Source organism: Trichosurus vulpecula, chromosome 7 (assembly GCF_011100635.1).
Source record: "Trichosurus vulpecula isolate mTriVul1 chromosome 7, mTriVul1.pri, whole genome shotgun sequence".
NCBI classification, from domain to species: Eukaryota; Metazoa; Chordata; class Mammalia; order Diprotodontia; family Phalangeridae; genus Trichosurus; species Trichosurus vulpecula.
The window spans coordinates 94,170,183-94,195,557 of NC_050579.1; the positions used below are offsets into that span (position 1 = coordinate 94,170,183).

The 25,375-nt window shown below is 38.2% G+C and overlaps 1 protein-coding gene across 9 annotated transcripts in view; it reads right to left on the bottom strand.

Annotated features, from left to right (window-relative positions):
- Positions 1 to 2,884: 2,884 nt before the first annotated feature.
- The window catches only part of MAP3K4 (mitogen-activated protein kinase kinase kinase 4), a 154,481-nt gene continuing 131,990 nt past the window's right edge, over positions 2,885 to 25,375 (bottom strand). For 7 of the 9 annotated variants that reach the window (XM_036767180.1, XM_036767177.1, XM_036767176.1 and 4 more), the window contains 9 exons: positions 25,191 to 25,271; positions 20,137 to 20,328; positions 17,342 to 17,412; positions 15,603 to 15,719; positions 14,532 to 14,691; positions 9,354 to 9,476; positions 6,408 to 6,514; positions 3,838 to 4,017; positions 2,885 to 3,435 (listed from right to left, as the gene is read on the bottom strand). In XM_036767180.1, coding sequence (XP_036623075.1) covers positions 3,415 to 3,435; positions 3,838 to 4,017; positions 6,408 to 6,514; positions 9,354 to 9,476; positions 14,532 to 14,691; positions 15,603 to 15,719; positions 17,342 to 17,412; positions 20,137 to 20,328; positions 25,191 to 25,271 — 1,052 coding nt within the window. In that variant the 3' untranslated portion in view covers positions 2,885 to 3,414. Of the gene's footprint in view, positions 3,436 to 3,837; positions 4,018 to 6,407; positions 6,515 to 9,353; positions 9,477 to 14,531; positions 14,692 to 15,356; positions 15,508 to 15,602; positions 15,720 to 17,341; positions 17,413 to 20,136; positions 20,329 to 25,190; positions 25,272 to 25,375 lie in introns of those variants that run through there. The other 2 variants (XR_005010879.1, XM_036767181.1) reach the window with 2 other exon arrangements.

The window sequence follows — 25,375 nt, forward strand, 5'->3', positions numbered from 1 at the left end:
TCATTTAACTAATGGAGTGACTCTAGGCCAAGCCCTTCTCTTTCTACTTATCTTACCTCGACCTCCATTTATATGTGGAGTATTCGTGTGAATCAACAAGAAACTGGCCATGATCTATACAAATCAACAGTTTAATAGATGAAAGTTGACCTTCAAGAAAATGACTTAAAAGAGATTCAGTAGTCTTAGCAAACTTTGAGTAAGGTATGACAACTACTGCTGAGTTAAGGCTTGTTCAGACTTAGCAAAGATGGCATTACATGCTAAAAGCACACACTCAGTTAAAAAAAATACGAATGGTTCAATGCAATTATATATCAGGGAACAATTTGAGCAGGACACAGATCCAGCATTTGTTTTTGTGTAATCTCATCCACAAAGAATGAGAACATCCGAACCCAGTCGTACAAACCATAGAAGAGATGAGAGGGCAGATGAGCCAGTCATCCACTTCTGGTGTTGTAACTTTTCATCTGATTGCAGATAATTCTCCTTTCACCACTTCATAGTAACTCACAAGATGCAACTCTTACAAGGTCTACTTCCACAAGGAAACTTCTGATCTTTTTTCAAGGTAAGGCACCATATTTATTATATATATTTTTGGTGCAGTGGGAGCTGTGGGTGGAGGAGGGCTGGCTAGCACCAATGTACTCCACTCCGTGTTACCCCCACTTCCTTTCATGGCTAGGATCCCAGGGTTTTGGCTCACCAGAGCTTGCCTATAGCCATCAACCTTGCCAGCCTGGCCCTATGGGAACCTGACAGCAGACTGAACAGCAATCCAAAGCTGAGGACTCTGCCATTATTTGTTGTAGTATGTAGTAGTATATATTTCTTAATTAGTTAACATGTATAAAAAATGTACAACTGTTTTTATTAGGTTTCTTTTTTTTAAAATGTGTCACAAATGAGATTTTTGAGTGTTATCCATATCTCTAGCTTCCCCATAAACCCTTTGGCTTTAAGAAATTTTGCACAGCATGGTGATTTTTAGAAATGGATGTCAGTAATAGAACTGCTTCCAAAAGATGAATGAAATGACCCTAGGGAGTAGTGGCAATATCTGGGTGACCAGGAGCTTAATTGGCACAAAGTGACTAGGGGCTCCATTTGTATGAGATTTCTGAAGAAGTGATTGGATGGCTGCAGGCAGCAATGTAGGTTACTGAGTGACTAAGCACGATATTTCCTGCTAGGAATAAGGGAGTGACCTAGAGCTGAATTCAGGGTTTATTTTTTTTTCCAGGTGATTTGGAGGAGGAGGAAGAATGAATCAGGGATCTCATTTGCCTGAGAGTCCTAAAGGTTGATAGGATAGGTCCAGGGAGCGAAGATCACCAAATAACCAAGGATTTAGTTTGCATTAGGTTAAAACAAGACTGTTAGGGGAACGAGGTGGCAGAATGACCAAAGGTTTGTTTCGTCTAAGAGTTGAAAATGACAAAGGGGTCATTTCAGAGAGCAATCATCCCAAAAGGCATCCCTGAGACACCTCTGCATGAGGGTATCACAGTGGAGCGCTTCTGAGACTGATATAATACTTATTTGTATAATCTGAAAGGGGTTTCCAGGTCAATCTGTGCTAAGAGGTCAGGATGATATCATCAGGGGATAAGGGGAAGTAGCTAAATGTTAAAAATAACTGTTTTGAAATAGGCCCCATAAAAAAGTGATGAGATAATTGTGGCAGCAAGCAGGGAACTAGGTGAGTGACCAAGGGTTCCAAAAGCCTGATTTTAGAGTTCTATACAGGAACTCATGTAGAAAGGACCTGACAGAGCTTGGGTGTTCTGCTGGCCTAGTAAGTAAAAACCTAGGTCACCTTCATTAGAGACCTTTTCATTATGCCACACAAACCCCTGGTGGAGAAGAGGTATAGATTGTAAAAATCCGATGCCAATTAATGTATTTAGTGCCTTTTGCAATCCTTACTGTCCTTTATAAATGAGTTATTACCATTTAAATGGCTATGAGTGATAAAACGTTTCCTTCAACAGGTGTATATATGGAACAAAAGTATCATTACTTTTATGTGAACCAAAAGAATGCCATAAATCAAGAAATTTCACAGCAGTGCTGAAGGTATAGTATCTCTATATCTTAAAAAAATATGTTATTTTATGAAAATACCTGGATAATGTGATTAGCTTTAACAGCAAATTCTTAATAGACAAATCTTAGGGCCCTTAGTCACAACAGTACCAGAGTGAGGCCATCATGGTAAAGTGAAATGAGCCCTCAGAGGACATGGGTTTAAATCCCAATCCTGCCACTTAGGACCTCTGAGGTCCCTTCTAGCCCCAGATCGATGAGCCTTTGGTTGTGCTGATCAGTCACTTTCAAAAGCTGTTATATGGGAGGGCCAGTAGCCTCGTTCAGCTTGGCCAAAAAGGTAGAATTAGGACTAATGAGGTAATTGAGACTTGATGGCAGGAAAAACTTTCTAACCATTAAGGCTATCTGTTAAGTGTAATACTGGGCTTCTTGGAGAGATCTTCAAGCAGATGCTGGCATAGAAGAGATTCAGGGATGTGTGGGACTAGAGCCAACGTGAGAGCCTGTGATCGTGCCATTCCTTTCTTGTGATGGCACCAGAAGGGTAAAAGAGGCCTGGAGAGGTTGGTCCAGTGACCCTGGTTAGGTAAGTACCTCTAGCTTTCTGGAAAATTAGTTAAATCATGTAAATCAGCCACCTAGCTTCATTTTTCCTTTTAATTTTTATTCAAATAACTCTAGAGCAATAATAAGTGGCCTCCAAAGCTTACTTTAATGATCCTTTAGCTCCTTCTTTGCTTTTCAAGTATATCCTTTTGCTTGGTGAATACTTGAGTAAAAAGTACTGGCATAAAAAATAGAAAAAAACAGCTCAAGCAAAACTTCCTAAAATAAACCATTTATTGAGAGAAAAAAAAAACAAAAACAAAACTTTTTCCTTAATTTTCATTAATTAGATCTTGCATAACAAATCTGAAGCCGACCCCCCTCCCCCCCCAAAGGATAAAGGTTCACAGTCAGTGCACTCAAACAGGATATTAAAAAACAAGGTCCAGCACGCCTGGTAACACGACTTTTTTCGAGCTTAGAAAGGTCAAAAATACTACGTATTAATATGACAGTTCTCCATCATGTGAGGGATGGAGCAGACAAAGAAGGAAATGGTCCAGGTACAGTAGTAACGGCACTCTGACTTTCACACTCTGCAGACACGGTCGCACATGAGCATTACGTGCCACGTAAAACAGACGGGAGCAGCAGGAGAAGTGACGCTCGTCACCTGTGCAGTCTTCAGTCGCGGTAGATTAAAACGTCCGTAATGTTTCTCAACACAATCTTCATGTAAATATTACATACAGCAGTGATTAAGAGAATCTGTCCGAGTACACACACTACCAGGTCACATACTGAATAGCTTCATTCTTCATCTGTGCAAACCTGAAGAGAGAGGGAGAGAGAAGAACTGAAAGGTGGGAGCTGGGGAACATCACTAGTCCTTGCAGAGAAGTCAGCGTGATACTTTTGTGATAAAGCATTACTGGCAATAGTAATTCTGTTTTTATAATCCCAGGTCACTAGAAACTACTCATATTTTCTAGCAAAGGAAAATAAAATCTTTCAACATAAGCCTTGATTTTTGCATCCTTACTGCCAAATGAAATTCAAACCTGAACAAGATTCACTCAAGTACATGAGACTAATTTGGATTGATAATAAGTTCTGAACTGGCTTTTAAGTGTTTTGGATTAATGGCAGTAAATAATATTATTGCTTATATAATAAAACTGAGGTGTGTTCATTCCTGTCCCTCTCCCAAATCACCACAACAATCAGTCAAACCTTGACAAATGAATGGTCGAGGAGCTGGCTAGCTGTCCATCTCATCTTTGGATCACTTTCCAGGCAATGGGAAAGGAAATCTTTTCCTTCAGGGCTTATCCTTTCAGGGATGGGTGGCTTATGTCCCATTCCAACCTTATACATGATCTGAAAGTTGTGCTCGTATTCATGCCAAGGCCTCTATAAAAAGAGAAAATTCCATTTTTAGGCAACCTTCTCACACCAAATGTTCAGGTGCACTTTCTAGGCTATTTGATCAGTTATGCAAAGTTTCTGTGTTAATCGCGTCAGTGGTTTTTGCTATAGGATTTCCTATTACTCTACCAAAATCACATTTTTAGGCAACAATCTGAAGAAATAAATATCTAGGACTGCAATGTAGACATGGAAAAATTACTGGTAATCCATCAGATCACACCATTCTCTTATCTTGCTACTTGGATTTTTTAAGCAGATCACTCCTAAATATCATTAATGTAAATCTTGTTATTTATGATACTGGCCAACCGAAAGCATATTCTTCATTATAACTGTAAAAGATTACTTGGCAACTAGAGGAAAGGCCAATTAGTACGGTAAGCAGCTATGAAATGCAGACAGTAAGATGAGGGATGGGGTACGTTTGGTTCCTGGAAAACTAAGTTGAGGATTAATTTTAACAGTAAGATGCAGTTCTTCAGTAATAATTATAATAGCTAACGCTCATATGGGGTTCCTCACTACAACTATGGGAGGTAGGTGCAATCATTATCCCCATTTCACAGACAAGGAAGCTGAGGCAAATGGAGTGTAAGTGACCTGCCTCAGGGTGATGACAGCATCACAGGAGAGAAGGGGGAGAGGGAAAGATGTTCTATGTTAAAATTTTTATCAGACGATCAATATATGACTTATTTCCAATAGCATCCCTGGTATCATGATATAATCATATATGTAGCTATGATCTATGTGATACGGTTTGGTGTTTGAGCTAAAACTCAAAAATTAACAAGGTGATAAAGAAATGGGTGCTTGTTGCTGATGGCACAATTATAATCCTCACAACTGCCCTTTCAGGAAGGGAGTGCAGACATTTCTATACTACAGAAAAGGGAAGTGGCTTGCCCATGGAAACAAGAGAACAGAGCTTGGCTTCGAGTCCTTTGACTCTAAGATAAGAATATTCTCTCCATCTTATTGTTTAAAGGGGAGGCCATTCTTAGTATCTGACTGGTCTGGGGGGTTGAGACTTAAACTTGCTATGGTGCTCCATAGGCTTGATGGAATGCACACTGCAGTGAGACACCTCTCCAGGGGCTGCCACCATGATAGATATGGAAGCAGAGGGGAGCCTCATCTACCTGAATGAATGTTGTACCTTCTATATGATTACTGAGTACTTTATAGCCTGTAATTGTCTCAATTTACTCCCAAAGTGAGCCAGGAGCACTCAATCTGCCTGAGTTAGTCCTGCCCCAGAATTTTGGTTGTGTACATTTTGTTATCTAAACTCAACTGGGCCCTCACTGCTACCAGAGTAGCTATTCCAAACTTACTCTTCTCTCTTTAAGCTTCCCAAACTACTTCTCATTCTTTCCACCATAATTCCAGTCACCAAAATCATTATCACTGTCTCTCAACCCACACAAACAATGCACTGTCAGATCCTGTCCCGCCCATAATCCCCCCACAAAGCTGCCACTTCAGCTCGGGCACTTGTTCTCTCGCTGGGAGTATTCTCATAGCCTATTGGGTCTTCCTACCTCAAAGCCAAGATCTCCACACAAAGTAATTTTTCTAAGGTGTGGTCTGACTTATCCTATCCCTCCCATTCCTAGCATCAGAAAAACTCCTCTCTTTGGCATTAAAAACTCTTCACCATTTGATCTCAATTTACCCTTTCAAGCTTTATTACTCATTACTCTATTCCACACAATTATCCTCTGCCCTCTTAACCATTTTTGCTGCTCCTCACACTGCTCTCTCTCCTTCCCTCATGCCCAGAAGGAAGCACCACCTTGTGCATGAAGGCTGTTCTGCCCCTCCCCGCCCCCCAGCTGCTTGTGACTTCATATCCAAGGCTTCCTTCATCTACTTTCTCTATACATACACATTTGAGAGGCAAGGACTAGTTTTGTCTTTGTTCCAGTACAATTCCTGGCACATAGTAGCAATAAGAGCTTGAAAATCACACTATCATAGCGTTTCCTTAGAAGCCACTTAACTTAATTTTGATGCTGTTCACCTTGTGATGCCTGACAAAACTAGAACCCAAAAAAGGAAATGACAACTTCTCTTTATCCAAAGCAAACATGTGGTACTATATATGTAAGCTACCAAAAATGGGCCAGCAAACTTATTTATATCAGCTTTAGGTGTGTGGGAGATTAAATAAGAGCAAACATTTTTCTATTTTAATTATGGACACATTCAATCTTTTCTCTTTTACTTGACACAAGACGATATCTATTAAGGAGGCATAATTGTATTTATATCTAGCAAGAAACGGGGCTTAAAGAATAACCAATATTTGTACTAAATTGGTCACTGACATTTTTTCCTCAATGAGTAAATATATGCACAGTGCTTACCTTGCCAGTAACCATTTCTATCACAACACAACCCAAACTCCAGATGTCTGCTGCACGCCCGTGTCCTTCTCCTTTGGCTCGAGTAATGACTTCAGGCGCCATGTATGCTTTAAAACAATATACACAAGATCTAAATGTATAGAAAACTCAAAGGAGATCACAGTTTAGCCAGGATTGGATAGATAGCATATTCACTTTCCTTGTGCTCAGGATGACAGTCTACAGCATTGGGAGGTCCTGCATGGCTCTCAGGCCAGCCCTCTCCACCAGGCCAAGGTGCTTCTCTTTAAATATATAACTTTATACTTAGATCTAAGTTATTCACAGATTTAAAAAAAAAACCAGTCTTAGATATCTGTATAAAGACCAAAATATGAAAAAGGGAATGGAGGGTTAGGGCTACGACAAAATTTGAAAGTTAAGATATGCACATTAAAATATAAGCTCACTTGTAAGTAGGGATTGTTGTACTTGGCATATAATTGGCTAAATAATTATTTTGTCTACACTTACAGAAGATAGGATGCTGTAAGTGAGCAGACCTGTGCTTTCACCTCTACTGAGGGAGGTGAGCATTTTCTCTTAGAGTCTTAGAGACTTACTGGGTCGCTGAGAAGCTAATAACTTGCCTGAGATTACACATTTCAGTGTATGTCAGACACAGGACCTGAAAGCAAGTCTTCCTGGCCAGTTCTCTATGCACTATGCTATGCTATTTCTGTAAATAATTAAAATATACATTTATAATTATAGTTTTTGTTTTTCAAAAATTAAACCAGAATTTTAAGTGTGAAAAATTTTTTGAATGGAATGTTTAAAAGGAATTGTTGCTATTAAAGTATAAGTATTGTTAAGTAGTTAGGTTTTGTTGCTTTGCTTCTGCTTGCTTGTGCTCAAGTCTCAGCTTAGCATGGGGAAGAGGCAGCAGAACTAGCTGTTATTCTAAGTGTGAGGGGGGACAGAAAGACCTGGGTGGTAAAGTGGAAGGGAGAGGAATCTTGAAATAAAATGATCATAACCGCTTACAATTCTGGACAGATAAAGCAGTGCATGCTTCAGTTGGGTATGCACCCTAAAACTTGAAAGAGAGGACTTTAACAAGCTAAGAGAAAAGGTAGGCCTAATAGTCTAATCTCACGGAAGCTGATCAAAGAGAGACTTGGTGCTTTCAAGAATTCTGACACTACAACTGTAATGATTAAAAAAAAGGAAAGAACATGAAGAAAGCAACAATAAGTTTAGATTTTAAAGGAGCAAGAGTGTGACAGAGATGCAGGAAAACAATTTAAAAATATGTAAAAGCCAGGAGCAACTGAGGACAAATGCAAAAAAGAGTTTCATGTAAAAAGTTTCAGGAAGGCTAAAGCTTGAAATGGAATGAGACTTATAAAAAAATGATGCTAACAAAAATGGCCTCTTAAAGAAAGAATGCTCAGAGGAGATGGTAGTATGCAAAGAGATGCACAGAGAAGCACTTTGTTTTTATTTTGCTTTTGTTTTCTCTATGAAGGAGAACGCTCCTTGCAAGGTGAGGCACAGAAGTGGTTAAGAGTGAACTGAAAACCCAGCTAAGTGAGGGGGCTAAGCTGCCTTTCATGTGTTAAAAAACCACACGGCTTAGATGAATTATTTCCAAGGGCACAGAACTCGGTGGACTGTTATTGATTATTTTTGAAGACTTGTGGAGAACAGAAGAGATGCTACAAGAAAGACAAACACCGTCCCTGTTTCCAAAAAAAGAGGAAAAAATATGTATATTCCCAAGGTGAATTTTAGAAGGAAGAGTTAGTGAGTTAGGTTAGGTAGGAAAGCAGTGATCATTAAGAAGTGGTACAGACTCATTAAGTTCAGCCAACAGGTTCCCTGGAATAGCAAATCAAGGAAATGCTACTGCAGACGCTGTGCTTGGATTTTAACAAGATATTTGGCAAAACTCTCTCTGTGACACCTTTGTAGACTAAGTGGAAAAATGAAGACTCGTTGACATTTAGGTATATTTGGAACTGACTGAATGTCCAGATTCAAAGACTACTGAAAATTGTCATTAACCATCCAGGAGGTTCAGTGGCTTTTCAAAGGACTCTGCCCCGGGGGCCTGTACTTTTGTTTTTTTAATCAAAGACCTGAACACTTAATCTGCTGATGATATGAAACAGAAGAAAATATCACAAAAGAGAACAGAATCAGGATTTCCAAAGCTCTGGACAACTCAAAGATGGGCTGAATCCAGTAAAATGAAACTGAAAAGGGCAAACATAAAATCCTACAAGGTAACAACTTCAGAGTCCCTGAGATGTGGCAGTTTCTGAAAGACCTGGAGACTTTAGTTGGGGACTGAGGCTCTCCAGGAGCAAGCAGTCTGACAGAGTAACCAGGGAAGCTAATGAGGGCATGAGCTGAACTAACTATATGTGGTACTGAGAAGGCAATGGTCCTCACTGAACTCTCCAGGTCAGGCCAAACATGGAGCACTGGGATGAGTTTGGAATACCATATTTTACAAGGGCTGGAGCGCATCTAGTGGCAGATAATAAAAACAGTGTGAAAAGAACAGAAACCATGCCATGGAAGTGTGGATTAAAAGAAATGGCATTTTTAGACTGAGGAAAGAGAACACTGAGGAGGGGAACCACTGATATTTTCAAATAAAAAGGATTATTTTGTGGAAGAGGACTGCTCCTTCTGTTTGGTCCTACATGGTACAACTAGAACCATGAGGCAGGTTTTCGTTCAACATAAGGAAGAATGTCCTAACAATCAGAACTGTTCAGAAATACAATGGGCTACTTTAGAAGACGGAGGGTTTCCTGTCAAGCAGAGGCTAGATGACCACTTGTCAGGGATGTTGTAGAGAGAATGCATGTTTCAAGGACAGACTGGATGACATGACCGCTAAGGTCACCCTAAGAGTATGTGACTTAATGACTGTGTTTAGCATTTCCTTACCTGCAGTCCCTAGGGTACTGTTCACTTCTCCAGGCATGGTTTGTGCATTGTTTTTTAACTTGACTGAGCATCCAAAATCCCCCAGTTTAATTAGTCCAGATGAGGTAAGGAAGATATTGGCTCCTGAAAAAGAACCAACAGTATTTATATTACTACTACTATTACTCCTAATTTAGTCTGCTTACATATACCATGTAGACTTATGGCCAGTTCAAGATTTCACAAGCAACCACCACCTACCATAGCAGCCAAGGAGTTCACTTATGAGACATACCAGCTTTGAATAATATCATTCCAGCATGTTCAGTCCTACTTCCTAAGAACTAAGGCTCTACTACACTGATTAAATTTATGCTTCAATCAGTCAGTCAGTAAACACTTAAGTACTTATGTTCCAGGGACCTTGCTAAATACTAGGGATACAAAGAAAGGCAAAAGACAGTCCCTATCCTCAAGGAGTTTACAGTCAAATAAGGGGTATTTGTGACAGGTGAACTGAAATAACTGAGGAAATAAAGGTGCAAGCTTTTCATCATATCAATTTATTAATCAATGCATGCCACTTGCATAGCAAATTGGGACTAGGCCTCTTCAGATTAGCACTGGACCCTGAACACACGGGGAGAGAGATTTTATGCGTTAAAAGAAAACAATTAACAGGATATAAACCAGGATACAAGATTAAGTAATCTGATTTCTAACTGGAAAAAAAGATTAGGGAATTGCCAAGTTGGGAGGGGGGAGACTGAACAGGCGCAATTCCAAGACTTTTGGGTTGTCTGAGATAAAGAACTGTGTAAAAACTCCTTGCATCAATCTTTGGACCTGAATTTCTGGTCACCGTTACCTAGGTCCTTAATTAAGGGTCTCTGAGCAAAAGGCAGAGGTGGTACAGCTTCTCAGCCATGATGCAATTAATTTTCTCATAAGACAGAAATTGGACTAGGGAGACACTTGATGGATTCAATGTGGTTCACTCAATTCCCACAATTCCCTAAAATAATTATGATACAATCTATAATATAGTAAGTACATAGGAGAGGGGAAAACATAGCTGATATCCAAGCAAAGTATTTGAGATATTAACCTAACACATAATTAGTCAAGGCTTCATAGCAGAGTTGGTGCCAGGACAGAACCTTGAGAAAAAATAATGATCTTAAAAGGCAGAGAGATACAGGGAAATGCAATTCTAGATAATAGGCAGCTAGTGTAGGGTAGTGTAGCAAATAAAGTGCCAGGCCTGGGGTCAGGAAGACTCTATTTCCTAGCTCTGTGACCCTAGGCAAGTCACTTAACACTCTTTGCCTCAGTTCCTCATCAGTAAAATGAGCTGGAGAAGGAAATGGCAAACCACCCCCAGGATCTTTGCCAAGAAAACACCAAATGGGGTCAAGAAATATCGAGTACAACTGAAGTGACTGAACAACAGCAAATTCTTGAGATGTAAGGTACGTGCAAACACGTGGATGCAAAAGGTGAGACAAGATATACAAACAAGTTGTACAGCGTGGTTATAATGAAGCATTATTAGGCTTAAAATGTAGACTAGAAACAGACTGTGGATGTACCCTATAAGGAGTTTGCATGTTTTTGGATCATCAAAGATATCATCACCAAGACTTGGTAAGTGACCAAATGTGGTACGTAAATGAAAAGTAAAAGATTACTCTGATATGTCAAGTCTAAATGACTGGGAGAACTGTGATATCTTCAATAAAGATGATAGATGGAAGAACAGATTTAGGGAATGAGATGGGGTTTGGTTTTACATATTAAATTTGAAGTGCCAACAGGACATCTATGTAAAAAAATTCATTAGCAGGTAAAAAGAGATGTCAAGGGTATTTGATAGGTTTTAACTAGAGCACTGATAAGGAAGAAAAGGATAGGGCAAACTGATCAATCAACCTAGATGTTAAAGGTCTGATTTTCAAAATATAGAAGGATTCAATCAAAAAAAGAATGATAGCTATTCAAAAGATATGAACAGACAGAAACCAAGATATCCAAGCTATCAATAGCCATATATATATGTTAAAAATTGCTCCAAATCACTAATAATTAGGAAAATACAAATTCCACCTCATACCTATCAGATGGCAAACATTTCAAAAAAGGAAAATAATTGGTAGATCATGGAAGGATAAGCACATTAATGTATTGTTGATGGAACTGTTAATCAAATCCGGAAAAATGTGGAATATCACCCCCAAACTTACTAAAAGGTACTTCTCTTTAATCCAGTGATAACGATACTATGGCCTATGCTCTCAAAAAGATCAAAGAAAAAGGACAAGAACCCATACACAAAAAATGTTTACAGTAGTACTTTCTGTTGTAGCAAAAAACTAAAAATTAAGGCCATGCCTATCTATTGAGGAATGGTGAAAGACTTAATAGCAACAACAACATTGTAACAGAAGGAAAAAAAAAACACTTTGCATTGACCAGAGTTCTTATCAAGTCTTTCAATGACTGACCTTGAGGATTCATGATGAAGCATGCTACTCACCTTTTGATAGAAAGGTGAGAGCCTGAAGATCAGAATGATAGATACGTTTTTGGACATGGCAAACAGGTGGATTTGTTTTTGCTTAATTATGAGTATTTGTTACATCAATTGTGGTTTTGTTTTTTCATTTTAAAAGGCCGGATTGGGGTGGGTGGCGGGGAGGGGGAGGCTTTGAGGAAGAGAGATGAACTCTAGTGACAGTGTTGTCCTCCACCAAAAAGAAGAGTTACTGAGGCATTTTAAAAAATGCACAGAAGGTATGAGGAAACACAAATAAACAAGATGCTTTGAAAATAACATGTTAATTATGTTTTTGAAAAGTAAGCTCTGTGTAACAGAGATTTGTGGTTACACATATAATCCTCTTTGTTCCATTTTCTAGATGGAAATGTTCATTTCTGTGCAGCAAGGGGGTGTTTATTAAGGACAGTTAAAAAAAAATTAAAACTGTGTACAGGCGATAAAAGTATATGTAAGTGAAGATGAACACAAGAGTGACACAGTTCTACAATTACTCTATATCTATATACAAAGAAGAGCTATGCCAAGTCAATGCTAATAGATGGAGATGGCAGATTCTTAAGATTATTATTTTTTGCTACAAAGGAGAATAATCTTCATCTGCGGAAGGAAAATCAAGGGAATTAAAACTCTAATATATGAGATAGAAGAAGCCCTGTCCTGAAATGAGATCAAGACAGTAGGGATAAACATCCCAGGGGTAGTGAAAGAGATGATGTCTGAACCCTGCGTCGGGGTCAGTGATCTCTTAACAAAGAAACCAAAGAGAATGGAAGCGGGGTTGCAGGTCTGGAGGAGGGCTCATATGGTCAAGACTTTTAAAACTAAAATGCTATCTATAGTCTTCTAATTTTTGGATGACAAAACGATTCCTTACCAAATGAACATTATTAAAAGGATTTTTTTGAGCATTTTCCAAAAGAAGTGGTGATCACAAAAGGTCAGCATTGGGTTTGTCAAGAACAATTATGATAAGATGATTTTATAATAAATTACTTATAGTAACAGATCAGGGGATTCCAGTAGCAAGGCTTTTCAGAAAGTCTGTTGTGCTACCCTGTGAACAAGAAGTAGAGATGTGAACCACAAAAAAGTTGTGGATTTAGAAATGGCTGAATGATATAACCTAAGATGTAATGACTGATCATAGCCTGAATGGTGCAAATACTATTCAACATTATCACCAATGACTTATGTGAAGATGAAGAAGAATATTTATAAAATGTGCAGATGACTCAAAGACAGGAGGGATAGCTTTAAATGACAGATTAAACAAAAGAACTTTAATAACATGAAATCCACTACATGTCTACTTGCCCAGATGAAAGTTTGTGTGGAAATAGTGGACTAAAAAGTCAAGTCTAACATGGCAGCCAAAAAGACTGGTGTAGCTTTAGGTTGCAATCAAAGAGGCAGCGTACACGATGAAGTCTGTGATAGCATTTCCAGGTTGGGATAACAAATTTTAGGAAGATCACTAACTAGCTGTAGCACACAAAGGCAGCTCACTATTAGGTCACCACAAGATGATTTGAGACTTTGCTCTATAAGGGCCAGCGAAGGTTAACTGAGGAAGTCAATTTAGTCTGGAAAGCTGAAGAATCAGTAGGAACATAAGAACCATTTTGCAAGTGTTTCAAGGGCTGTTGTGTAGAAAAAAGATCAAATTTATTCTTCCTGGCTCCTAAGGGCAAAAGTATAAGCAATGAGTAGAGAGGCAGATTTCAGCTAAATGTAAGGAAAGCTTTCCCAAACAGAACTGTTCTAAAGTGGAACTTTAGGAAAGGGGCTTTGGGAGGTGGATGCTCCCTAGAAGATTCCTGTTCAGATCAAGGTTGGACTAGATCCACCGTGAGGACTCCTTAACTGTGATTCTGTAAATCGCTATTTACCAAGCTAGATAAAGAAGTTTTATATCTGCAAATACACCTACCTGCATATGCTCAGGATAACCAAACTGAATAGTAACAAACTACTTTAGCACCACTGTTCTAACACTGCTCAATGCCTAAAGAGTCACCTGACATACACCACTGGAGGATGACACATAGGTCTGACTGGTTAAGCCAGTCCTGCAACTAGATGTGGTATTTGTGGAAGGCATGGTACTATCATTTATTTGTATAACTGGCAGTTATGGAATTAGACAATGTGATGGCTTTGCAAAAGACATAATTCAACAAGTATCCAGAATGGCATATGACTATAATATGGCCAAGCTAAAATATGGCGATATGCTGGTCAACTCAGGATGACTCAGCCTTGAACTTTTAAAAACCTGGTATCTTCTTGGTGGCCAGTGCTAACCCGAAGGTTCGTAACAGAAAGATTTTGTCTAGTGCAGAACAGCCCCCAGAAGTGTGGTAAGAAGGCTAGATTTTAGCTTGGCTTTCTCTAAAATATTGGAACAAATACTTGATACACCTTATGGCTTCTAGATCCAAATGAAGCAGAAAAACATACAAGTCTTTATTTCCAAGATCTCTGCATTGTGGGATTATGGCAAAGCATACAGCTTGGCCCATGATGGATTTGAATTCTACAAGTTGGCTATCAAGAGAGCTAAAGAACAGGGTCACACCCTTTATGACAAGTATGAATTCCTTCTCTTTCTCCCTCTCCTCTCTAGTTAAAGAGCTTACCTTTGATGTCACGATGAACTATGCCATGCTCATGCAGCACATTAATAGCAATGGTGATCTGCTTCGAGTATAACCGAATAACATGTTCTTGAAGGCCCAGCCTTGACACTTCTTCCAGGGTGCCCTCATCACAGTATTCCATGAAAATATACATTTCTTCCTGGAGTGGAAACCAAGTTCAACACTATTATCTTCTTCAAATGTAAAGTAAATACAAATGTTCAATCTGGGCAACTTATAAACAAGTCCTAGGCAAATCTCCTTTCTAATGGTTTCATACTAATCTTATTTTCTGCATATTTTTAAAATGCTTGTTTCTAACTCTTCTATATGGACTTCTCCTGCCTGTCTCTGTCTGGAATTATATAACAATTTGGGTAACACCACCTCGGACAAAAGACATATAATAAGTTTCTGCCATCTTCCCAAATTCAGACTGCTTTATAATCTCAGACAGGGACCTGCAGGGACTTCCCACAGGATATATTATTAAGTACTGAAACACATCCTTTTCCAATTTGAAAATTATTTAGGAAAATAAAAAAAGGAACTGAATCCAACTTCCCCCAAAGTTCATGCTGAAATGAAGTAACCTAGCAGTTGGCCTCTTTCCCTCAATGTCTTTGCATCTACTGTCAAGGGGAAGAAGTTTCTTTGATGTTTTTAAAAGTGTATTTTACATCATCTCTCACTTCACAAATGTTTAATTTTAAGGAGAAGAAAAGTTTAACCAAGTCAAAGACACTTAACAGTCACTGGTTCAGGGAAAAAAAAGAACCCAAAGTAAATTCTTAGGAAAAAGGATACTTAGATGAATCTTCTGACTGGCAGGATGGGTTTCAGTGCTTTATAATGTCGGGTTAATGACTACAATCTACAACTTACATTTTAGGAAGAATTCCTCTAGTTTCAGAGAGAAGGCAGAAATGATGTAACTCATGGAGATTTCCTTATAATTAGGCAAAGTTACTGTGTTCTGAAATGAGAAGACCTGTGATGTAGAACAGGACTCCATTTGTACCCTTACTGATTCCTCACTCAGAATTGTGTGTGTGATTAATGTTGGCTTACTCTATGAAGCTCCACACCAAAATACCGAACCAGATTGGGATGCTTAATGCCTTCAAATATTTTCAGTTCATCTGCAGTCTCTTTGATAGTTTTGTGGTCATTTGGCTGAAATCGAATCTGCAAAATTGAAAATGTCGATTACTGTTGCTATCACCACAAACTAGAAAGCTGTAATGTGAAATAATAGGGTTGCAAAGCCATCTGTTGGCATATTCTGGTACTGCTGAAAAGAAAAAAAAAAGCAGTATGACTGGTTATTTGCATCAGTGACTGTGGGTTTTTTAAAGCCACAACTTAAGTCCAAATACAGATATTTTTATTAAGCACATTAACATCTACTTTTTAGTATTCAGCACAATACTTCCTGGTAGGCTAATTTTCATAACTGTAAATGTTATTATCAGCCATTAATATTTATTAAGCACACAGGGTACCAGGGGTACATCTTTAGGACATGCTTTTTGCCCTTAAGGTGCTTATAATTAAATTGAGAAGACAGGATGTACTTACAAAAAGATAAACATACTGGCTAGCACATGATGCTAGGTGCCAGATTAGTACCACAAATAAAGGTCCCAGGCACTAGAAAAAGGAAATTATTTACTATGGATTGGTATATGACAGGATTCGTGGGGGAGAGATTAACTGAATCTGAACATAAGCAAGAGTTTCCAAGGCAGATAGGATTGAGGTGAGTAGGAAAGAGAGGGAATGGTATGGAAGCAGAAATGTGGATAGTATATGGGATGCTCCATGAGGTAGCTAGAGTAGAATTTATATAGTGGAAGAGAAGGAAAAAAGCTTAGAGCAATAGGTTAGCTTCAGTCTAAGGAGTCTGGGCTTTATCCTGAAGGCAGCTCAGAATCACTAAAAGTTTCCTAGCAAGGTTATGCCACAAATAAAGGAAAGTGTGGGGAAGATTAGAGCAGTATATAGAATTGGCAGGAGGTGAGGAATAATTAAAAAGGAGACCACTAAGACACTATTGCCAAAATTGATGGGATGATAGCCTATATACTAGAAGAGATAAAAGAAAAAGTCCAAAATCCAAGAAATAGTAATGGGCCAGAAGGTCTTGTTATTCTATTAAACATTGACAGTAACTTGGCAATAAGAAAAAATTTACAGCAAAAGCAGAAATTCAATTCTTCTCTTGAAACATATTTTCCCTGATTTCCTAAATTTTAAAATGTCAATATAAGCAATAGCTCCCCTTTCTAAATTTTAATTGATTTTTCCATCTAAATTTCTTTGGAATAGTTGTTTCTTATATTTGGTTTTTATCCTAAAATTGCATTTCTGTAACTCTTAAGGAGATTAGATCATATTATTTCCACAATAAAGAGTGAAAGGTAATGTGAGAATTGCCTTTAATGTATTTTTTTACATAAACATACATTTATGTTGACAAAGAGCAATGAAGCTGTACATGATTTTTTATTACGTTAACGCAGGATCACTGGAATTCTAAGTATAAAAGACCATAGGGAAGCATCAGTGCCAACCCCTTCATTTTACAGATGAGAAAACTGAAGCCCACAAAGGGGATGTGAATGGGTATCATTATATCAGAGTTGTATTTTTTTTAAATTGGTTAAAGAAGAACAAGTCTACGCAATTTTCTTCAAGTGTCTCGGAAACACTATAAGTGGTTCCTTAGAAAATTTCTAACCAAAAATAGTGAAGGCATTAATCCTACCTCAACGTGTAAACCCTGCCAGGGAAGGTGGAATACTTACTTCCTTCATTGCCATCAATTCACCAGTATCAACGCTGATGCAAGTATAGACCTTTCCATACTGGCCTTCTCCTATAAACGAAAGAAAAAAACAACAACAAAAGAAATTTCTTATATTTTACAGAGTGTGAGCTGGAAGGGACTATATAGTCCAACCCTTTCATTTTAGAGATGGGGATAATAAAGCTCAGAAAAGGTGAAATGACTCCAATGGTACATAGTTTGTCAGTGGCAGAATCAAGAATTAGGAGCCAGACCTCCTGACTCATAAGTATAAGTGCTGTTTTTATTATATAATGCTGTTAGGGACATAGTTGAAGGCAAATGACTTTAGAAAACCATTATAAGGTCACCACAGAATTCACCAGCAAACCAGTATCAATCAACACTGTCAACACCACTCCTATCTGAGATGAAAACATAATGTCACTTTCAAAATGGCCTGGGGACTAGCCAAAAGGCACAAGACAGCATTCTCTAAAGAATTTTCATGCCAATATATTTAAACTCACCATGCTGCTTTAACATTAATAATTGCACAGTTATAGCTCTGCAATTTCAAAGAATCATTTTAACTATCCTTATTTCTGTGTCACTTAAATTTCTTTCATAATGTTACCTCGTTAGAAATATCTTGGATAACCCATGAATCTCCCATGAATGAAAAGGAATGTGTGACAGCCCAATTCTATGACTGAACTTTTGAACTTATATGGTGCAATGAAATGCACTGATCACTGATATATGCTTTAAATTATTCTTTAATATAAGCCAGCTGCTACTTGCAACTGTTATAGAAGAAAAATGCTATATAGGACTTAAAATTAGAAAGATTCCTAAATTTAGGTGAGCTTTATAGTCACATAATTCAATCTCCCATTATTAGATTTCAGAGTCTAGGGACAAATTAGAAAAGAGAGACTAAAAACTACGGATAGATGAAGTCTTCTTGATCAAACAAGGGATACAGAAATTCGGACAATTTTTATTACATAAAACTGAAATGCTTTGGGATAAACAAAATCAATGCAATTAAAATTAGGAGGAATACAATTTAACTTTAAAGAAAAAACTTTGCAACATATTTCGCTAAAAAACAAGGGCCATTCCCTAAGAGGTCAAAGAAGATGAACAAGCAGTTCTCAAAGCAAGCTATCAACAACCATACGAAAAATTCTCCAAATTACAAGCAATAAAAGAAACGTAAATTAAAACTATTAGGTTCTATCTTATAGCCATTCTATTGGAAAGCTGACAAAAAAGGAAAGAGAGAAATTCTGGAGGGCCTCGAGAAAAGCAAGGCAATGCATTGGTGGAGCTGTGAACTGGTCTAATCATTCTGGAAAGTGACTTGGAACTATCCTTCCAAACTCAGTTAACTGTATGATCTCAGACTTAGCAATATCTATACTATAGAGATCTGAGAATCTAAAAGGACTCATCATGTAAAAATATTCATAGCAGCAAAAGGTGCCCGCATTGTAGCAAAGAATGGGAAACTTAAAGAGGTGGCCATCAGTTGAGGAAGGCTGAAAATAGAATATTATGGTTCTATACGTAAGAAATGACATAGTTTCAGGGAAACCTTGGAAGACCTGGGAAGGGAATAATTTAAATATGAGAAACAAACAGCTATATAGGGGATATTATCCTTTCCCCATTGCGGTTTTGATATGTTGCATTTGGCATAAGAAATAAATGGGAATTTTGCGAGAGTTTGCAGAAGCCGGCTGCAGACAACACATGAAGGCCAGCAGATTACACAGAATAACTAAGAAATTCAGAATGCATAAAATATGTATAGTATTTTACTTAACCTTGACCCCATAAAAGAAAAAATTCAAACTTCTCCCCTCTAGTACGAAGGGAAGGCCAAAAAATTTTATGCTGATTTTTCACTAGCGGGGGCACCATGCCACTCCTGTACTTGATGTGGAACTATTCACATTCCTTGTTGTTCTAATACAACAACTACTCTAAGAAGAGACAAAAAAACCACTAGTTGCTTCTTACAACCCACTCCTTACCCATTCTCATTCTCCCTCCATCCCAATGAACATCGAAGAGTTTACTTTCATTTAGATCTAACTAGGAACTTTGAAAAGTTCTGGAAAACACTCTGATTTAATTTTTGTGAAATTAAAAATCTAAAATAAAATAAAGTTTCTATTTCACAAGAAAATAAAAATAAACAAAATGCAATCATGAAATTTCTCCCTACAGAACATCACATTGCTATGGAATAACAAGTTCAAACACCTGTATAAATCACCAGGAAATAATTTAATCATGGCAATCAGGAGGATTTTACTTCATTTGTTCCTCAATTATATCCAGTCTTTTATCCATTCTCATTGAAATACATACATGATATATAGCACTAATGTCTTGGTAAATATAGCATTTACTCTCCTCTAAAATACCATAAAGGAGAATTTTTTAATTAAAACGAGTCAATTCATTATCTATATTAAATATTTGTTTCTAAGCTTTACTGTTCATTATTTATAAAGAAATTCATAAAGAAGGAAACAACATGCACATTATTTTCCAAATACAGATGAATGGGAGGAAGGACCCCAACTATTTGGCTACAGAGGGTGGTGGATTTGCATAGATAAGGGAATCTAACTTTTATTCTAGTAATTAGGGTGGAGAATGGATCTAAAAAAAAATACCCAGCACATCTATGGACACAGTTAAGCCAAGATGGATCAAATATAAACACTAAGTTTTGACATTTAACAAGTAAATATGCAAAACATTATTTGCTTCTCCATCCCCCCATCCCCTTACCAATTTTGTTTCCTCTTTGCCATTTGAAGGTCACCTTCCGTAATCCAACGTGCATGACATTATCATAGGATTTGGGGGTGTCACAAACTTGACCAATGATATTCTTCCTCCTCATTTCTCGATAACGCTTTTCTTCAAATAATCGAACTGACTTCTGAACGGCTTCTATGGGTCCTTGTTTAGAAGCAGTATCTGGGAGAAAACATCTAAATCCATTAGTTCCAAACTCCTAATATATACATAGACATACTGGTATAATACTGCAAGTCAATTTCTTTTTTTTATTTTTATTTTTTTGAGGTGGGAAGGTAGGACAGTTGGGGTTAAGTGACTTGCCCAAGGTCACACAGCTAGTAAGTATGTCAAGTGTCTGAGGCTGGATTTGAACTCAGATCTTCCTGACTCCAGGGCCGGTGTTCTACTCCCTGCACCACCTAGCTGCCCCTGCAAGTCAATTTCTAACAAAAACATTTTAAAGGAGTTTGACATATAGGATTCTATATAAGCTGCTATAACAACACTCGAAATGCAAATTCAGACTAAAGACACAAAGGCATTGTAATTAGCCTAAAAGGATGGTTTAACCAGTTCAACACTATACTGTCTTTACCCACTGCTCCTACTGCTGGTCAGTACTACCGGAAGGCATTTAATCATGCTCACTGAGTCTATTACAAATGAGGCATTCGCTGCAGCAAGGTGGTTCTTTATTCCTCCCTAACTGATTCTAGGATACCCCATGGCGGCTGTCCCAAATTTCCTTGTCTGTCTTCAAGCCTGCCTCTTTCCCCAATTTCTTAGCTAAGATCTTTATCTCATATGTTACTGCAACTGTCAATCAGGCACTTAACAAGAATTTATCGGGGCCAATTGTGTGTCTTGCATTGTGCTTGGCAGTGTGGATACAAGTACACAATATAATAAAACCCCTACTTGTAAGGATAAAGCTTTATATTCTAATGGGGGAGACAAGTACATATTAAAAACACATACAGCATAACAAATACAAAAATTACACAAAGCAGTTCAATACAAGGTGGTTTGGGAGGGAGGCCATTTGAAATGTGCTGGTAAAGAAAAGCTTGAAGCAGAAGATGATACTTGAGCTACACCTTAAAGGAAAGTGCAGACTCTCAGAGCCAAAGGACAGGAGGTACATTATAGGCATGTGAGGCCAACGCTTAGGTATTGAGACAGTGTACTGTGAGAGGGACAGAGAGAAGGAGAGTTTGACTAGATAGCTGAGGATATAGGAAGAGAATGAGGTTAAATAAGGCCATAATATGAAGGGTTTTAAAACTAAGCAGGCAAGTTTACACTTGACCCAAGGCAATGGAAACCAATGAAGTTGGTTCACGAAGGGAGTCATATGGCCAGAGCAGTGCTTAAGGAAAATTTGGCAGCCATGCCAGCCAGTCAACCAGCATTTAGGAAGAGTGTTATGACCTTGGAATAGAACAAAAGGAGCTCACAGTCTAAGGAAGGAAACAATGTGCACATAACTGTGGTCAAACAAGATATATTCACAAATCGCTCTGTTTTTTAAGTAACAAACTCTGTGTAGCAAGTTGTCTTTTTGTGTAGTCTGAGGTTTCTACGCTGCCCAGTGTGGGGCCCTTTTCCACCATGAAGCTGAACAGAGCCATAAGACCAAACTTGATTCCATGTATCTGAGTGGGAATCAGTGACTGAAAGACAAAACCTCATACTACATTTAAATCTTCCAATGGAAATTATCATATACATACTAGGAAGTAAAAGGAAAATCTCTAGGGAAAATTAGTTTTTCATAATAACAGCCACCATCATATGATAACCACCTTCATAAGGAGACATCTTAGGTCATATGTATGTATGTATATATAAACAAACACATAGATATGTGTATATATGGACAGATACGTATGTATGGCATCTGCTTAGAGATGACTGTTAAACCCATGGAAAATGAGGTTACTTTCAGAACTTCTCTTGAGTTTTCCTGACACAATTATCTGCTTGCTTGCCTAGCCAATTTTCCTCCATCTTTTTTTGGTGGCTCATTACCCATATCACACCCCTTAATTGTAGATATGTAGAAGTGTATTTAGGAGGTGACCATGGTTAGGAATATCAAATCCAACAGTCAGATAGAAGAGGCTAAAGATTAAGAGAAGACCAATATACCTGGCAATGGTAACTTTGTAGAAAGTAGTTTCAATTGAATAATGATGCTAGAAGAAGGGTTCAAGTATAAGTGAGGAGAAGTATGGGGAGGAAATTGAGACTTTTTTAAGGAATGTGGCTGGGAAAGGAAGGAACAATAAAGTACATTAATTTGAAGGAACGGTACACTGCAGAATAGAGGATACTTGGGAATGTTTGAAGGCAAAGAGAAGAAACCATGTGATAGGAAGATGTTAAAGACTCCAGAGAGTGGGGTATGACTGAGGATGCAATCTTCTGAAGGAAAGTGGATGAGATCGAGAGTACATATGGAGAAATTGGCCTTAGCAAGAAGAACCACCTTTTTGTCAGTGACCTGGGGAAAGGAGAAAATGGGAAGTGATGTCAAGGAGTTTTGAAATGGTTTCCAGCCTAATACCCACAAGCCATCACTGAGGGAGGAAATCAGGGTGGACAAGAGGCCCACTTTCTTCAGTAGCAGCGGCAACAATTGCTGACTAATTGCAACCAACAGGCATGTGGATGTAGGAGCCCTGAAGTGGCAGTACCCCGCCCCACCCAGATCACCAGTCCTGCCTCCAATTCAACCCTCCTTTGATGAAGTAACTCCTGTGAACAACTGCCAACAGACAAGCCAGCCTAGCTGAAGCAGCAAGGGATCCCTGACAGAAAGATAAGAGGTAGTGTGTACCAAAGCAAGTTAAATCACTACCAACTTGACCACCATCTTCCTTCAGAACCTGATGGAAAGAGCGTAAGACCCTGAAGCCAAGAACCTTAAGAAAGGCAAAGCTTCCAGCCTAAAGCCCTCAGTCACCATCCTGGGAAGCAACCCTTGTGAAGATGCTCCTCCTGCGGTTGCTACAGTCACCACTACCAAAGACCCCCCCCCCCCCCACAAAAAAGTTCCTGCCACCAAAGTTACCTGTTGAAATGTTCAACATCAAAAACAATACGATTTTATCTGCTTTGCCATCATGCCCTAAGGACCATGAGACTGTTCCATTTAACTCTGAGATAAAAACTCCTATAGTGTTGTCTCTTCCATTAGAATGTGAGCTTCTTGAGAGTGGGGACTAACTTACTTTAATATGTGTATGCCCAGGACTTGGCACAGTGTTTTGCACACAGTAAGCATTTAATAAATGATTCATTCATTCAAATGGCATTATTTTTTTTCAATAACAAGATTATTATTAATTAATTATTATTATTAATAAACAAGATTTAAAGTTATTAATTCAGAGGAAGGGAAGAATGGGGATGCTTAAGGAAGGGTTAGAATGCGTCCGGGGGTGGGGGGAGGGAGGTGGCGGACAGGACAGGGGAGAAGTGAGACAGGGAATAAATTAGGGAGATATAAAAAGACTGCCTTGCTACAATGAGGATCCAGGTGATGTTGGATAACATGAATTTGTAATGTACTCAAGTCAGCAGTAGACATCTAGCTCATTTGGCTGCTTGTGAAAGCAGATGAAGTAGAAGGTGAGAGTTATCCGAGGCTGAGATGGAACAAAAGAAAAGTGCTATGAAAAAGGAAATTCAAGAACTGAGGGTAGTACAGAGTTGCAATGGCTAACTACTGGGCTGAGGCTGGATGGAGAACCTCCAAGCTTATGACCCTACATAAATTGACAACTCATCTCAACACATCTAGTTCTTTTTTCCCATACTGCAGGGTATATTCTTGTCTCTGTGCTTTGTTTATGCTATTCCTTTACTTAGAAGGCCAGATGGTCCTTAATCTTCTATTTAGAACCTTTCTGATACTTTGGTAACTATTCTGTAATTACAAAATGCCTGACAGACAGCCCCACTGGGATATTCCATTAGTTTCTCAACATGTCCAAAGTAGAACTCCCTATCTTCCCCATCTCTAAAAGTTATCTTTTATAGGTACCACCATCCTCTTAGTCATTCAGATTCACAACCTCAGAGTCACCCCTGACTCTCCTTTTTCCTCACTTAAATCCCATATCCTGTTAAGTCTATCTCTACAACATCTCTTCTCTCCTTCTCGACCCTCAAACATGACCATCACACCAGCATAGGCCCTAATCTCCTCTAAGTCTACAGTAACCACTTTAATTTATTTCCTGAAACTCTAGCTCATTGATCTCAAATTTTCTTAGAACTAGTCTGTATCTCTTCTTTGCCTCATCACATTATACATATTTCTTATCCCTGTACCCCATCCCCCGATTATAAGTGACATGAGGATAGGGATTATCATTTTTTATCTTTGTTTCCTTAATACCTAGCATAGCAATTTACGCAGAAAGCTGTTAAGTGTTTAGCCAATTTGTTTAATTTTTTAATTGCATTTCCACTTATCTAAGTAAGTCTTATCCTTTTTCAAGGCCCACTGATTCCAATGAAATCATGCCCCAATACCATATCTTTTGACAATCATTCCATTTCTTGAACTCCTTACTGCCTTTTCAAGCATCATCTGGTTCATATAAAAAAAGATAATGAGATAGTCGATAAGTGTTTTGTGTCATCATCTACACTGGATGCCTGAGAGTATGAATGAAAAGCAGTTTATATTTCTCCTTATCCCTTAGATTAGCTAATACAACATACTGAGTCTACCAGGCATTCTAAAACAGTGTTTATATCTTTTTATAATTCATGAAAGAAATAAGCAAAAATCCTTCTTCCTATTCCTTGTATTGAATTCTGTCCTCATTTTACTCATTTAGAACTATGTCCTAAAGTTAGTGTTTTAAAAAGTCGTCTTTTAAAAAATTTTATTATGGCTAAAAATGATGAATTATAGATGTAAAAAAAAGGTTCAGAAGCAAAAGGTACACTTTAGGTCAATCACTTTTTCTCACACTTAAAGATTATGATGAGAGAATTTGAAATGCAGTATTCCTTCTTACCTTTATTTTGGCTTATTAGAGTCCGAAGTTCCCAACTTCTTCGTGTTGGCCCACTTGAATCTCCTTTTGGATATGCAGGTTCTGAAAGAAATATTTTTGACTTAAATTCTAATGTATGAGTAACCATCAAAATCTAGTAGGGCTACCATGACAGTAATTTTGGAACCTTGAATGGCACTGGTTAA